The sequence below is a fragment of the Pteropus medius genome, unplaced genomic scaffold, assembly GCF_902729225.1.
Source record: "Pteropus medius unplaced genomic scaffold, Ma_sr-lr_union100, whole genome shotgun sequence".
Taxonomy (NCBI): domain Eukaryota; kingdom Metazoa; phylum Chordata; class Mammalia; order Chiroptera; family Pteropodidae; genus Pteropus; species Pteropus medius.
In genome coordinates, this window is record NW_024351730.1 from 9,015,937 (window position 1) to 9,029,310 (window position 13,374).

Here is a 13,374-nt window from a genome sequence, read left to right on the forward strand (position 1 = left end):
GTTCCTTTGCTGAGAGCAGAAGCCAAATTTTGTGTTTGTGTCACCAGCATTTTGCAAAGTAGTTACACAATGAACAGAAAGCCCTGTGGAAGCTCCATGATGAGTGAGACCTAAGCTATCTCATTCTCCTGGTTTCCCCAGCTGCTAAAGTGGAGCCTGGCATACTGTAGGTGCTTCATAAATGCTCATTGAGTAAATGGACAGAGAGGTGATCCAGAGGGCCAGTGAAGAAAACTGCAAGCAGGTAAAAGAGGGGACTCCAGGCAATGCTCCAAGAGCCCCCTTCCTGCTTAGCTTGTGCAAGTTTCCATATGAGGGGCCCTTCTTCCTACCCTTACCCCACTTCTTCCCACCCAATGGCTCTCCTTCCTACCCCCACCTCTCTCCTTTCTATCCTCACCACTCTCTTTCCTACCCAACACCCCATACCCACTGCCCAGTGACATCACAGTTTCCAAGGCCCCAGGCAGGTCGGGAGCCCCCAACACATACAAATTTCACATGCTCACTCCCACATCTACATTCATACTTATATGCTCACACCCCACGCATACTCTTCACACACACCCTAGCAGGCGCACACGCTCTTACACATAAGCACACACCCTCGCAAGTACTCACAAGAGCATACATTTTCTCACATACATTCACATGCCCACTCACACACATCCCCAGCACATACATTCTCACACACTCAGTCTTGCTTATTCTCCCGTTTATATATTCGCACGCAACTATATTCACACACACTTATGCTACAACCCCTGCTCTCAAACACCTACACTCTTCACTTCTACACTTACACACATACATGCACATGCTACTACTCATATTCACACTCCACCTCTTCACACACTTGCAGACATATACATTCACCTCACACACACCGTGTCATACTCTCACGCACTCATTCTCACACACTCTCGCCCCCACTCACCCCTCACACCCTCACATGCACTCGTGCACATGCAGACTCACATTCAATCTCTCCCTTGCACTCAAGCTCCGCATGCGCACCTGTCTAGGTGAGGCCCCTGTGCAAAGCGTAGGTGTCGGTGTGTTTGGAATTTGGTATCTGTTGCGGAAAGAGGTGTTTTCAGGCTATGGGTTCAATGTGATCCCTTAGAGTGGCTTTGTTTCCCAGTGAGAATAAGTTAGTTAGACCAAAAGAGACCCAAAGAGAGAGAAGGAGAGAGGGAGGAAGGGAGAGAGGGAGGAGGGGAGGGAGGGAGAGAGGGAGAGAGAGACAGTATTTTAGAGCATTAGTAGAGACAGAGATAGAGATAGAGAAAGAGACAGAAATGGGAAGTGGAGGTGGGACAAGCACCAGGAAAGCATTGGCTGGGGTTCTCACGTGGTGGGAGTTAGAGCCTGGGGAGCAACAGACACACACAGTCTCAGAGCTTAATTACCCCCATCTGGGGAGCAGCCTCTTGAACCTCTGACAGTTTTTGTGTTCTTCAACTTTACCCAGACAAGGCCAGCTGAAGTGGGGGTGGGGAGTGAGAACCGACTTTGGGGCTGCCCCCTGCCACACAGCCCCAGTTCCTGCTCTCAGTCTCTGTGGCCAGGGGACCCAGTGCAGGGAGCTGTGGGCTAGGGTGAGAAGAAGAGCAGGATCTTAGGGTTATAAAGTCCTCAGTTTAAATCCTCTCTCTGCCGTTTCCAAGCTGTGTGGCCTTGGAGAAGTTGCATAGCCTCTTTGAGCCTGTTTCCCTATTCATAAAATGAGGACTCAGACATTCAACAAATCTTTATTTCACTCCGATACACATTTGATACACACTGGTGAATAAAACAAAACAGACCCAATTTCTGCCCAGGTGCAGCTTGCAGTCAACTGAGGGAGGTACCCAACCAGTTATGAAATAAACCAACAGACACATGTATTAATTATGATGAAGGCTTTTGAAGTAAAAGAATATGATGTTGCTTTCATCAGGGATGGGGGAGACCAAGTCCAAATGTCTTTCAGCACCTACTATATTCCGGGCGAAAGAGAATACAAATGATCACATTCCCTACCCTCAATACAATTCCATTGTGTCTTTTCTGTCAGATAGACCACATTAGACTGACCTTTGTAATTTTTAATATGCAGAAAAAACACACTAACCAGGAAGTGGAAAATAAGTTAGAAATAATAAAAAATACCTACCTCACAGGGTCATTGAGAAATAAATGATGCATTAAAGGCTTAACTCATAGCCAGCACATAGTAGGTGCTCAATATATGCTAGGTATTAGGAGATTGTATTGCCTAGTTCCTAAGGCTCCAGGCCCCTACATTCTACAGAGTCTGAATCTTGGCTTTGCCATCTCTGGCTGTGTGACCTTGGGTAAGTCTTTGAACTTCAATAAGACTCAGGATTGCCATCTGAGAAACAGTCATAATAATGGTGCTTTATCTGTTAGGGCAGTTGTGCAGATTAAATGAATTCATGCAGGCAAGACTCCTGATTCAGGGCCAGGCATACAGTGAGAGCTAGAGAAATGGTGGCAGGGAAGATTGTCATAGGCTGGAATGGTACCTGCTTTCTCCTCTGCAAAATGAATCTGTAAAGCTGGAAGATCCCTCCAGGCCAAAGGAGCCTTGAAATTTAGAGCGTGAGGCCTCTGACTGGGGTGGAGAGTGGGAGGTGGTGAGGTTCGCCTGGCAGGCCCAGGTTGATGAGGCTGATGAACCGAGACAGATACGCCCAGAAACTGAAGGCTAGGGAAACCCCCGGCCGGGCGCCTTCAGAGTGCGGGCAGCAGGCTACGGAGGAGCTTGGAGGGCGAAACGCAGTCGGAAAAGGCGCGCGGAGTCGAAAAGATGATTGTGGAGGGACTCCATCTTCTTGATTATTCGCTACGAAACCCAGAGCTCTCCTACCTCCTTCCCAAGCCTCAGGGCCCACGGAGCTGCAGGTCCCGGATAAAAACAAGAAACGGCTACAGGCTCTTACCAGGGACCAGGCCCAGTGTTTGGCAGTCCTTAATTCCTCACAAGGACTCGAAGGCGGTGTACATTTTTTCTATTTCAAATATGCAGAAACTGAGATTCTTCTACCAATCTGCCTAGACTCCTTTCAGGTCCTCTTGCAACTAACCAAGAGAAACTCTTCTGGCTTTTGCGTGTGCTCTTCCGTGACCCGACAAGTTCCCCATTCCCCTGTCCCAGACCAACACACCGCTCACTTCAGGCTTCGGTTTTATCCACTCCCAGAATCCAGTGGTTTTTGGGTTTTTTTCCTTTCCTTTTTTTTTTTTTCCCCAATATTCACTCGACCTATTGTAATTCACCAGCTTTGAGGTGATTTGTTGATTCGTTTACCGTACTGGAAACCCCCAGGGGACGGATCTTGTGCAACGGAATTCCCTGGCACCGAGCCTGGCATTTAGTAGGCTCTGGATATACACTTTCTAACGATCAATTGCTGAACGAGGCTCTGTGAGGTTACTTATTCTCTTGAGGTTCCAGGATAAGTTGGGGCCGGATTCACCCGTTATTTCTCAACTCTCACTTGTGTCAGAACCACGTAGGGAGTTGGAGGTTTTGATTGTTATTCTGATGTTCTGGCCCCACGTCATCAAACCAAAATCTCTAGGGCAGCCATACTTTTTATAACACTCTCCAGGCGACTTTTATAGATGTCCAAGCTTAAACACAAGAAAGACCAGATTGCTAAAAATAATAAAGATGCACTCTCTTCTTGGGAACATTAAAAAAAAAAAAACTGTCTTGAATCTCAATATTAAGTAGCTATTTCCGCCTAGGGCTTTCAATAAACTTAAGCCAAGGAAAGGAAGGAAATTGTTATGCGTCTGGGTACATAATTTAGCCCACCCCTTCCACTCCCAGATCCCTCCTCTCAACCAAAAACTAGCAACTCCGAAAAGAAAAAAAGTAGTTAAAAAATAAAAAAAAAAGGGCAAGCACCAAGGGAACTGGAGGGGGAGGATGAGAGGTGGAGCATTTGCTTCAATTATCTGGATAATCGTTCCCCACCTCAGGCCATTGTTACTGAAATCAAACAATATTCTATTGGATACAGTCTTGGCCTTTTCAGGCGTGCTCCCCGCGGCGCCTAGCACACGCTGGACACTAAGTAGGCGCTCAATAAATTTTATTCTGATGACAGAGGAGAGCTTTAAGGGTGAGGAAGGGATGTCTTGTTAGGTTTAAGGATTAGAGGATGGGCGAATATTAAAGTGAAGTGGTGAGCCGAAGGGCTTTGTGGCGAGAATTTGGTGCCATCAAAACCCTGTTCCGAGGGCCCGAAGCCTGGGCCGTTCTGCAATTCTGAGTCAAACTCCTCACTCCTTTACTAGAAGCCTCCTCACACCCTCCTTTCGAAAGCCGAATTGAACTCTTGCGCCTGTGCTGAGCACAAAGACGAATTCAGCTTTCTCAAAAGCCCATCAGCTTTGAATAAAAACTAGGGAAAAGCAAAATTATTTTTTGGTGGTGAGCTCAAGGCCCACTGCTCGCCCTTTCTGCGGAATGGCCTCGCCGGGCCTCGCATTAAAAGTAACAATATTGGGACAGCCGAAGGGACAGCCAGACGCCCGAGCTCCTCATCATTCAGCCAGCGGAGGAATCTGGGGACTGATTCTCAATCACCCCTCTTTCATCCCGACTTACGGCTTTTCAAGAGGGTCTTGGAGTCTCTATGAGTGTGCATTTGCTAACTGCAGGCTCGGCTTTAATGAGATTCTTTTAACTCCCCCATGCCGGTTTGCAGGTTATAGCCTTATCTGGAGACCCTCCGTTTGCACCCTGGCTGCACGTCCTGTGAACAATCACCTCTCCGGCGCCTGAAAGGAGAGCGAGCGAGCGCCCCATTTCTGCTGAATGCAAGTCTCAGTTCATCGAAGGCTGGCGGGCTTTTGATGGCTACAATGCAAGTTACGCCCAAAGAGTGTCTCTTTGGTCAGATCGACAACGCTTGGCTTCACGTTTGCAAGTTAAACGGGCAGAAACCCGGCTGAAACTCCCACGCCAGACGCCGGGGACACTTTCCCTCCGCCCTGCTCAGAGCAGAACTGGGGAATGGGTCTGGACAGGGGGAGAAAAGAAGGAGGAGGAGTTGTTTGGAGCGGGCGCTGAAAAAAGAGTCCTGATTCTCAGCCGCCCTTTAGAAGGAACGCACACCATTTTCTGTGGGGGTTTTTTTTTCATTTTGCTTTGTTGGCAACCCAAACAAACAAAATATAAAATGAGAGCGTTTCTCTCAGTCTCCACCTAGGTAGCTGCTTTCCTCTAGCCCCCGAAAATGTGACTCCTTCATAAAAATCAAAATTTATGATTATTCAAATGTTGGGGACTGTGAAAAGAGAGGAAGAAAGAGAGAAAATTAATATTGCAGCTGTTCTTCTGATTAATGAGAGATAATTGCTCATGAAAAGTCACCCCTGTGGCATTTTGTTGTCTCCTGGATCTTTGTTCTTTTCCACTATTATTGAGGACTTTCTTGAAGACTAAGCGGTTCTTTTCAATTTTTGGGTATTCAGAAAGGGTTGCCTGGTTACAGAGAATGGGGAAATCTCGGGCTATATCGGGTAAGATGTGCCACAGACAGCAATATCACAATGCCACTCGGAGAAAAGGATGGATACAAGTTAACGATGCGCTTTCAATAAAACATTCATAGACTTGTTCACGCTTTGATAATGACCTCATTAAAGGGAGCTGGGGGCAAGTAAGTCCTGTCTCCTGTTTGTGTTCGGCTAACAAAACCCAGCTTTGAGATCATTCATCGCTTTGGAAACTAATATGAAATCAATGTAAGAGGAGCAAATAAATCCGAGGCGGCCCCGCCAACTCCCGGGCTGTCCCGCCCTGCTCTCCGCCTCCGTTTGGGGCAGGAGAACCATGTGGGCAAACGCTGAAACTGAGAGGGAAAAAAAGGACTAGGGATGGAGGAGGGTGCGCTTTGCAGGGCGCAGAGGGAGGGGCAAAGTGGGAGTTACAGCCGGAAAACCTCTGAGCGCTTCAACGGGTCGGAACTCTGGGGCCTGTTGAGTAGTAAGCAACACTAAGTCCCTGCCGTTTAATTTCCCTGACTTAAAGGAAAAAGGAAGAGGGAGAAAGAAGAAAGGAATGTGGGGTTCAGGTCAGGTGTGACCCAGGATTAGGGGAAAGTACTGGAAGACTTTTTGAAAGCTACAACCAAGAATTTAAATCTCAAATGTGAGCTGGAAGGAAACTGCTCATCCAGGCTCAAGTTGGAGAGCCCTGAGGCGGAAGGTGGCACCTTTGAACCGCTTCTGTATTTTTTCTCAGTTGAGGGTAAGGGTAGGGTGTCCTGACTGGGCAGTGTTCGGGGGATGGAGGGGGACAATTTTGTTACCTTCAAATTTCTGACACTGTCTTGCACTCAGGAAGGACAAAGCCATCCTCTGCCATCCCCAGAAAGGAGAAAAATCAAAGGATTCTCCCCCCTCCCTTAAAAGAACTAATTTTCTCCTTGAATTATGAAAGTAATGGCTTAGGTAACAGCCTGTACTCTGTACCCAACTGCTTAATACCGAATAAATCCTTCCACGTGGCTCCCCGAGTTGTGGCAATTAGAGCTCATTATAGGCTCATAAGAGCTCTCATTTCAGGGATTACTTAATGGACGATGAAATTTTATCGGACAGAATCACTGAGAAATAAAATTGCGCAGCAGTGGGGGCACAATGGGGGCACGTTGATGTCTGCTCGGGGTCCCCTTAGGCTCTGAGCTGGTTCGAGGTACTGCTGTCCTGGGGAAGGTCCAGCTGAGCAGAGCCAGCTGCAAAGCTGCCCAGGGCCATGGAGGGTAGGCTTCAATGGGGGGAAGGATGTCAAGGCACAGTGGGGCCGCTTCTGAAGATGGGGCTGAAGTTGAAGAAAGGTAGTGAGGAGGGAGAGAGAGAGATCCAAAGTGAACTAAAGAGAAGTCTAAGAAGAGACTCCAATGTGGAACATGACCCCCAAATACTTGCTCTTGGTGGGCTCAAGCAATTAACCAACTACCCTAACAGGTAAGTTTCCGAGACATGGTATGCTTTCAGCCTCAGTCTGTCCCCACACTGCTCTTCCTCTTACAGCACTAAGCAACACAAAAGCCTCTCGCTTTTCTCAAAATTCCCTAGTACTCAAACTGGATGTTTCAGTAGTCAGGCAGAGACTGACTTAGATGTTTGAGCTTGGTAATTAGGATTCTTTAAAATAAAATGGTCCTCACATAACAGCAACTTCCAGCACATCAGCAAAGGAGTTTCTCATGAGCACACCCAGAACCACAGGGAACATTGTGACCCACACTGTCAGCCCAAAACAAATCTTGGATAACTTCTACCTAATCCAGAGGGAGGGAAAAGAGGAGGCAAACATAAAGTGAATAAATAAATCCATAGAAAATATATTTCATTTATATTTACAATATTTTATAATATATTATTTAAAGTAAGTATATAATACTTGCAAAGTGAATGGGGATATCGTGTCATCTATTTGGAAATTTTAGGCCTGTAAAAAACACACTGTCATTAAGGCTCTTGCAGTAGTGGTGCTCCCAGTCTTCTTCCTGGGGCTGGAGTGATTTTGAGGATTGATTGGATTTTCCTGACGCGGGTGAGGGCTGGCTGGACCAGGCAAGCTGGGTTGAGGCTCAGTTTCTGTGATGGCTGCACCAGCAAACCTTGTGGTACAAAAGTAGTTACAGCTGAGCTGCCCTGAGTTAAGCCCTGAGACTCCTTAATTGTTGTCACAAGATGTTGGATTAGCACATTTCTGAAATAGCTGTCTGTTTACACTCTGGAGACCCACCGTCCACTAACCGCTTTCTAATTGAATTCTAATCACATTCAAATAGCTCAATAACCAGCCTCAGCTGCAATTCATAAAACTTTAATTGCCATCCATAAATCCTGGGCTCCCCAGAGCGGGGCATCCCTACAACCCAATTACACTTCTCTAGCTTGCAAGAGAGACTGTCACAGAGATGGAAAGGGAAAAGGAGAGGCAGAAAGACAGAGGACAGAGAGACAACCATGCCTCCAGCTGAGAAGCTGATGCTCCCCTAGGATTGGGGCACTTGGTTCTCACAGGTGGAGGAAGTCCTGTCTCCAAATTTCTTAGCACCTCTTTGAACTCAGGCTTGAAATTAGCTGTTTGGTGGGAAAATCAAATTTGTAGCTCACCCTCCCTACTCCAGCCAGATTTTCTACAAGGGTAGAGAAGAGAAAGCTGTCATCCCTGCCACCTTGTCTTCCCCAAAGGTCAATAGCCCCTATGGTGGCAGCTCCCCTCTCTCACATAACCACTGGTACACAAGTCTTCCACTAGACCCTGTGCCACTCAGAGATTTCTTTTACCAAACCACCTTTCCCATCCCAAGCCAGGATTCCTTGAATGGCTCCATTCCCTTCAATTTTGGGGGCTTTTAAATGGGCATAGAGGGGAGAGTGCTTCCTGGTTAGCCTGCCATCTGTAAAATGCAAAGGGGCAGGAGATGGATGGACCCAAAGTAAAGGCCTCCCCCAAGCCCTGCCCAGTCTCGGAGAGGGCTGGGGTTTGAGTCCTCTCTCCAAAATCCTTGGGATGTAGTTTGTAAGATTGACCTGGAAATGTAGTGGTGGAACCATTTGGAGACAGAATAGAGTGACCCTTCATCTTTCTCTGCCAAAGGGGAAGCTGCCAGTTAGAAAGGGACACAAGGAAGGATCGTTGATCCGCGTGGCCCCACGTGCAAAGGCATTTTAGAGCTTCTCAAGCATCAGAATGAAAAGCTCCTCAGCTTCTTAGCTGTGAAGCCTCACTGTTACTCCGTGAATCTGTCACGAACTAGCCACCTGAATGACCTTGGCTAAGTCCAAAAGCTGGAGGAGTGTGTGTGTGTGTGTGTGTGTGTGTGTGCGCGCGCGCGCGCGCGTGTGCCTGTCTGTGTGTGTGTCCGTCTATGGTCCAAGCCGCGCCCAGGCACTGGGCTGCTGCCAGTCCGCCGCCGGAACGATCCTGCTTCAGACTTCAGGCCTCACAACTTTACCACGCCCCGGCTACAGCTGGCACAGCGGAGCAGGGAACACTGGGTGTCCCGGTCAAAAAGGCCTCAAAGTGCCCACCTGGTGCACTTTGCGGCCCCGCGCAGGGAAGAGTTGGGCTGCGGCCCAGGCTAGAGAGAGGGGTGGGATGGAGGACGCAGCTCTGTGATTTCACGGGAAAGCGTGGAGAAAGAGGGGGAGGAGGCTGGCCTCCCCTCGAAATTAACAAAACCTACACTTTGCAAAGTCTCCCCCATCCCCCTCCTCCGAGTTCTTCCCTGCCGCGCGCCCGCCCCTCCTCGCCGCTTCTGTTGTGACTCGGGCAGCCTATCCCGAGGGTGGGGAGCTGCTGAGGAGCCTGAGCGGAGCGGTACTCCGCAGCATCACGTGCCGGGGTGGGGGCTATAAATTCCCAGAGCCGGGGCCCCGGGCGGGGGACGTGTGGACCAGCCCTCTCCAGGGACCCCTTTGTTCGCCGCCCAGACGCCGACACCTCCCTGTCCCCAAGGGCTTGACCGCCTGCATCCGTGCCGCGCCCGGGGCAGAGCTCAGAACAGGAGAGGGGAGGAGGCGCCACCCCGGGCCGGGCCCTCCAGCCACCTATCCCTCCAGACATGTCGCGTTCCTTCTATGTCGACTCGCTCATCATCAAGGACTCCTCACGGCCCGCGCCCTCGCTGCCTGAGCCGCACCCCGGGCCAGATTTCTTCATTCCGCTGGGCATGCCGTCCCCGTTGGTGATGTCGGTGTCCGGGCCCGGCTGCCCGTCCCGCAAGAGCGGCGCGTTCTGCGTTTGCCCTCTCTGCGTCACTTCGCACCTGCACTCCTCTCGGGGGCCAGCAGGCTCTGGCAGCGGGGGCTCAGGGTCGGGGAGTGCGGGGACCGGGGCTGGCGGGGTGGCGGGGGGCGCCGGGGCCTTGCCCTTGCTCAAGAGTCAGTTCTCTTCGGGTCCTGGGGACGCGCAGTTTTGCCCGCGCGTGAGCCACGCGCACCATCACCACCACCCGCCGCAGCACCATCATCACCACCACCAGCCCCAGCAACCCGGCCCAGCTGCTGCAGCGGCGGCCGCGGCTGCAGCGGCGGCGGCGGCGGCGGCCTTGGGGCACCCGCAGCACCACGCACCTGTCTGCGCCGCCACTACCTACAACGTGGCGGACCCGCGGAGATTCCACTGCCTCACCATGGGTAGGGCGGGGTCTCTGGGTACCTGCGCGCCGCGCCTTCTTCGCTCCTGGGAACAAACTTTACGCCTCCAGTAGAGGAAGTGGGAGCCCGGCTGGCAGGGTGGGGAGGGAGGAAGTGCTTTCAGTGTAACGGTGGAATGTTTCCCAGAAGTTCCACGAACGTGAAAGTTAGCTTGCCAACCTCTCCAAGCAGCCTGGTGCGCTTCATTCCAGGTACCAGGTGCCCAAGTGTTGCGTAATATGGGGCCTTCGGGACCTCGAACTTGAGGGCTGAGGAACGGGATGTTAACTGGCTGAGATTCGGGGTGGATGTGTTTGAACTTCAGTGTAATATTCCAGTGTCGGGGCTCGCTAAAGCCTTTCAACGCTTTTGACTAAGCCCGACTGCCTCTCGGCTAGTCCTGGAGGGAGACGACCGGACAATGCAAGCCCCTATTCCTCTTTTAATCCTCTGACTTTATGTCCCGCACATCAAAAGCCTTCACTTGCTTTGGGCGTCTCTGTTCTTCCCGGCTAAGTAACGACGTGCCAGGAAATGGAAAAGGGTGAGGGATGGATACAGGTATTTTGTTGTGCTTCGCGGGTGGGTCCTTGAGAGGCGTCCTTCAAAAGAGATGACACGTGGGGTAGGAGCGCGTCGCTCGAGAATGACTTCTCTGCCCTCTCTTGGCCCGTATGCAGGGGGCTCGGACGCCAGCCAGGTACCCAATGGCAAGAGAATGAGGACGGCGTTCACCAGCACGCAGTTACTGGAGCTGGAGCGGGAATTCTCTTCCAACATGTACCTGTCTCGACTCCGGAGGATCGAAATCGCCACGTACCTGAACCTGTCGGAGAAACAGGTGAAAATCTGGTTTCAGAACCGCCGGGTAAAGCATAAGAAAGAAGGGAAGGGCACGCAGAGGAACAGTCACGCGGGCTGCAAGTGCGTCGGCAGCCAGGCGCACTACGCGCGCTCCGAGGATGAGGACTCCTTGTCACCGGCCTCTGCCAATGATGACAAGGAGATTTCCCCTTTGTGAGGGAGGGCCATCCGCCTTTCGCCACATGCTCCCAGGAACCCCCATAACGCCAACGCGGCGGGCACCCAGGGGTCAAAATCCTTGCCCATTCCGTGGTCCCATCTGGAGAAGGACCGAGCTGAGCGTTTCCAGGGTGCACAGGCCAGGCCTGACCCTTCATGTCGTTTTCTTTACCTATTTGTGTAGGGCTCCACTCTCAGTAATAGATCTTTTTTAAAAAATGTAAATAATTAGATTCAACTCAGTCTTGTCATATAACAAAAAAGCGCGACGGTTTAACTCTCTATGAGGTTTTTTTGAAAATGCATGTCATTTTCCCTTCCCTACTGTCTTTCAGAACCTGATAAGAATTCGGGGTTTCTTGATTATTTTCTGTTATTTTTAAATAAAAGTATTGAATTGCTAATAATTTAGAAAATTAAACTCTGTAGGTCCTTCTGAAAATTTTTCTGGGGAGAGTTTAAAATCCAAGTCGCTGAAGTCCCTTTTTATGTGAATAGTTTTATATGAAATTTATATTTATATTTATTTAAATAAATGAAACAAAATCAAGGTTTTGAATTCTTGATGTTTGTGGTCACCATCTTCCCCTATATCCCTCTCTCGAATGGACAGGAAAATGTGTCTGTGAATTTAGAGAGAAATGTTGAATAAAACTTGGTAATGTGGGTCTCTAGGTTAAGAGAGTTTTGGCTCTGTAGGATTTCTCTGTAACGGAAACCTCTGGCAAAGAGACACCTTCAGTCATGATGCCACCTATCAGTAAGTAGTACTCCCAGTTCTCAAAATAGCTAACCTCCTCACAGTTGACAGGACGAATCACTCCATTTAGAGTGACGCTGACAATTAATGACAGGCAAACCTTTTATTTAATGGAAAAGGTAAAAATTCCTCACCTAGTATTTTTTGTGGCAATCTCCCCCGTCCCCTTTCTTCTTCATCTCTCAGTACTAAAAACTGAATTATGTGGAGGAATTTGAATAGTCAGAGTAGTTTAGGAAGAGCAACAATTCATTAAAGCAGATTAGAACCAAATACATGGAAACTTACAAATGGTGCTGGAAGTGACTAAGAAACATTAACATTACTGGTTGTTCCTCTAGCTAAGAAATTAGCTGGTTTCCATCAATGCCGAGAAAACAAAAGGACAGGGACAGGGAATTATTCTGTCTAAAGATTTATATCCTCACTTTTCCAAAGGAACTCAGAGGGACTTTTGAATGCTTTCCCTCCTGGTCTTTCTACCTTTAACCTACACTGACTCTCTTCTAGTTCCTCTCTTCCCATCACCTTGCAGAGTTAATTCCCACAAGTCTGGTCCTAGAGGAGACTGACTCTGGCTGTGTCCTCAGCAAGGAAACCTAGCTCTCTCCTCAGGGCAGCAAGGGCCTGTCATCTAAAAGAGAAGTGAAGCTGGAAACATGGAAACTAGGCGATCTCATTTTCTGCAAGCTGAGTCTCACTAACACCCACTGGTGTTATTTCTGATTATTTTTTATAAAAATGCTACCCAGGAGGTTCAAGCCAAAGAAACTCTTTACAACACACATACACAGACTTCTAGGTCTGATTTACTTTAGGTCTGTAGGAGCTGAAAACTTCACCAGGTGCAGTACCGCTCTCAGACTGAGGTCGGAAAGCTAGTTTGAGAAGGAGAAAAGAAAAGAGAAATGTGGCCATGGTTTTCCCTGCCCAGAGCATTCGCATTCCCGCCCCCTTCTCTTTCTCTTTCTTTCTCTCTCTTCCTCCCTCCCTCCCTCTCTCCCTCTCTCTCTCTCTCTCTCTCTCTGCTTAGGAGAAAGAAAATCCCCCTTTCAGACTCCGGGGCCTGTCATCAACTCCCATTAGGGAATGGTCGGGACAGGCAAGAGGAAGGAGAGACTCCCACGGTGTAGTACTGAATCCGGAGCTGTCCGCAGCTTTGTGCAGCGAACTGAGCCTGGTCCTACACATTGGTCACTGGCTCGCCTCTGTCCGAGTCTGAGAAGCTCAGCCTCTGGGTCTCTCTGTCACACGCAGAGTCTGGGGCTCCTCGCCCTGCCCGCCACTAAGGGTAGGAGGCACCGGCCTTTTCTGAAGATCCCGTCTTCTTCCTTCTCAATAAACGGGCCTTTCTGGGCCAAGTACGGAGGTGGAAGGGAGTGTCGAGGAGAAAAGAGCAGATGTTTAAA

General features: G+C 49.5%; 1 protein-coding gene across 1 annotated transcript; it reads left to right on the forward strand.

Annotated features, from left to right (window-relative positions):
* The first annotated feature begins 8,827 nt into the window (after positions 1–8,827).
* Positions 8,828–11,757, forward strand: GSX2 (GS homeobox 2). Its single transcript, XM_039845232.1, has 2 exons — positions 8,828–10,182; positions 10,863–11,757. Exons 1-2 carry the CDS (start codon positions 9,609–9,611, stop codon positions 11,201–11,203), a joined length of 915 nt encoding a protein of 304 aa, XP_039701166.1. The 5' UTR covers positions 8,828–9,608; the 3' UTR covers positions 11,204–11,757.
* Positions 11,758–13,374: the final 1,617 nt, after the last annotated feature.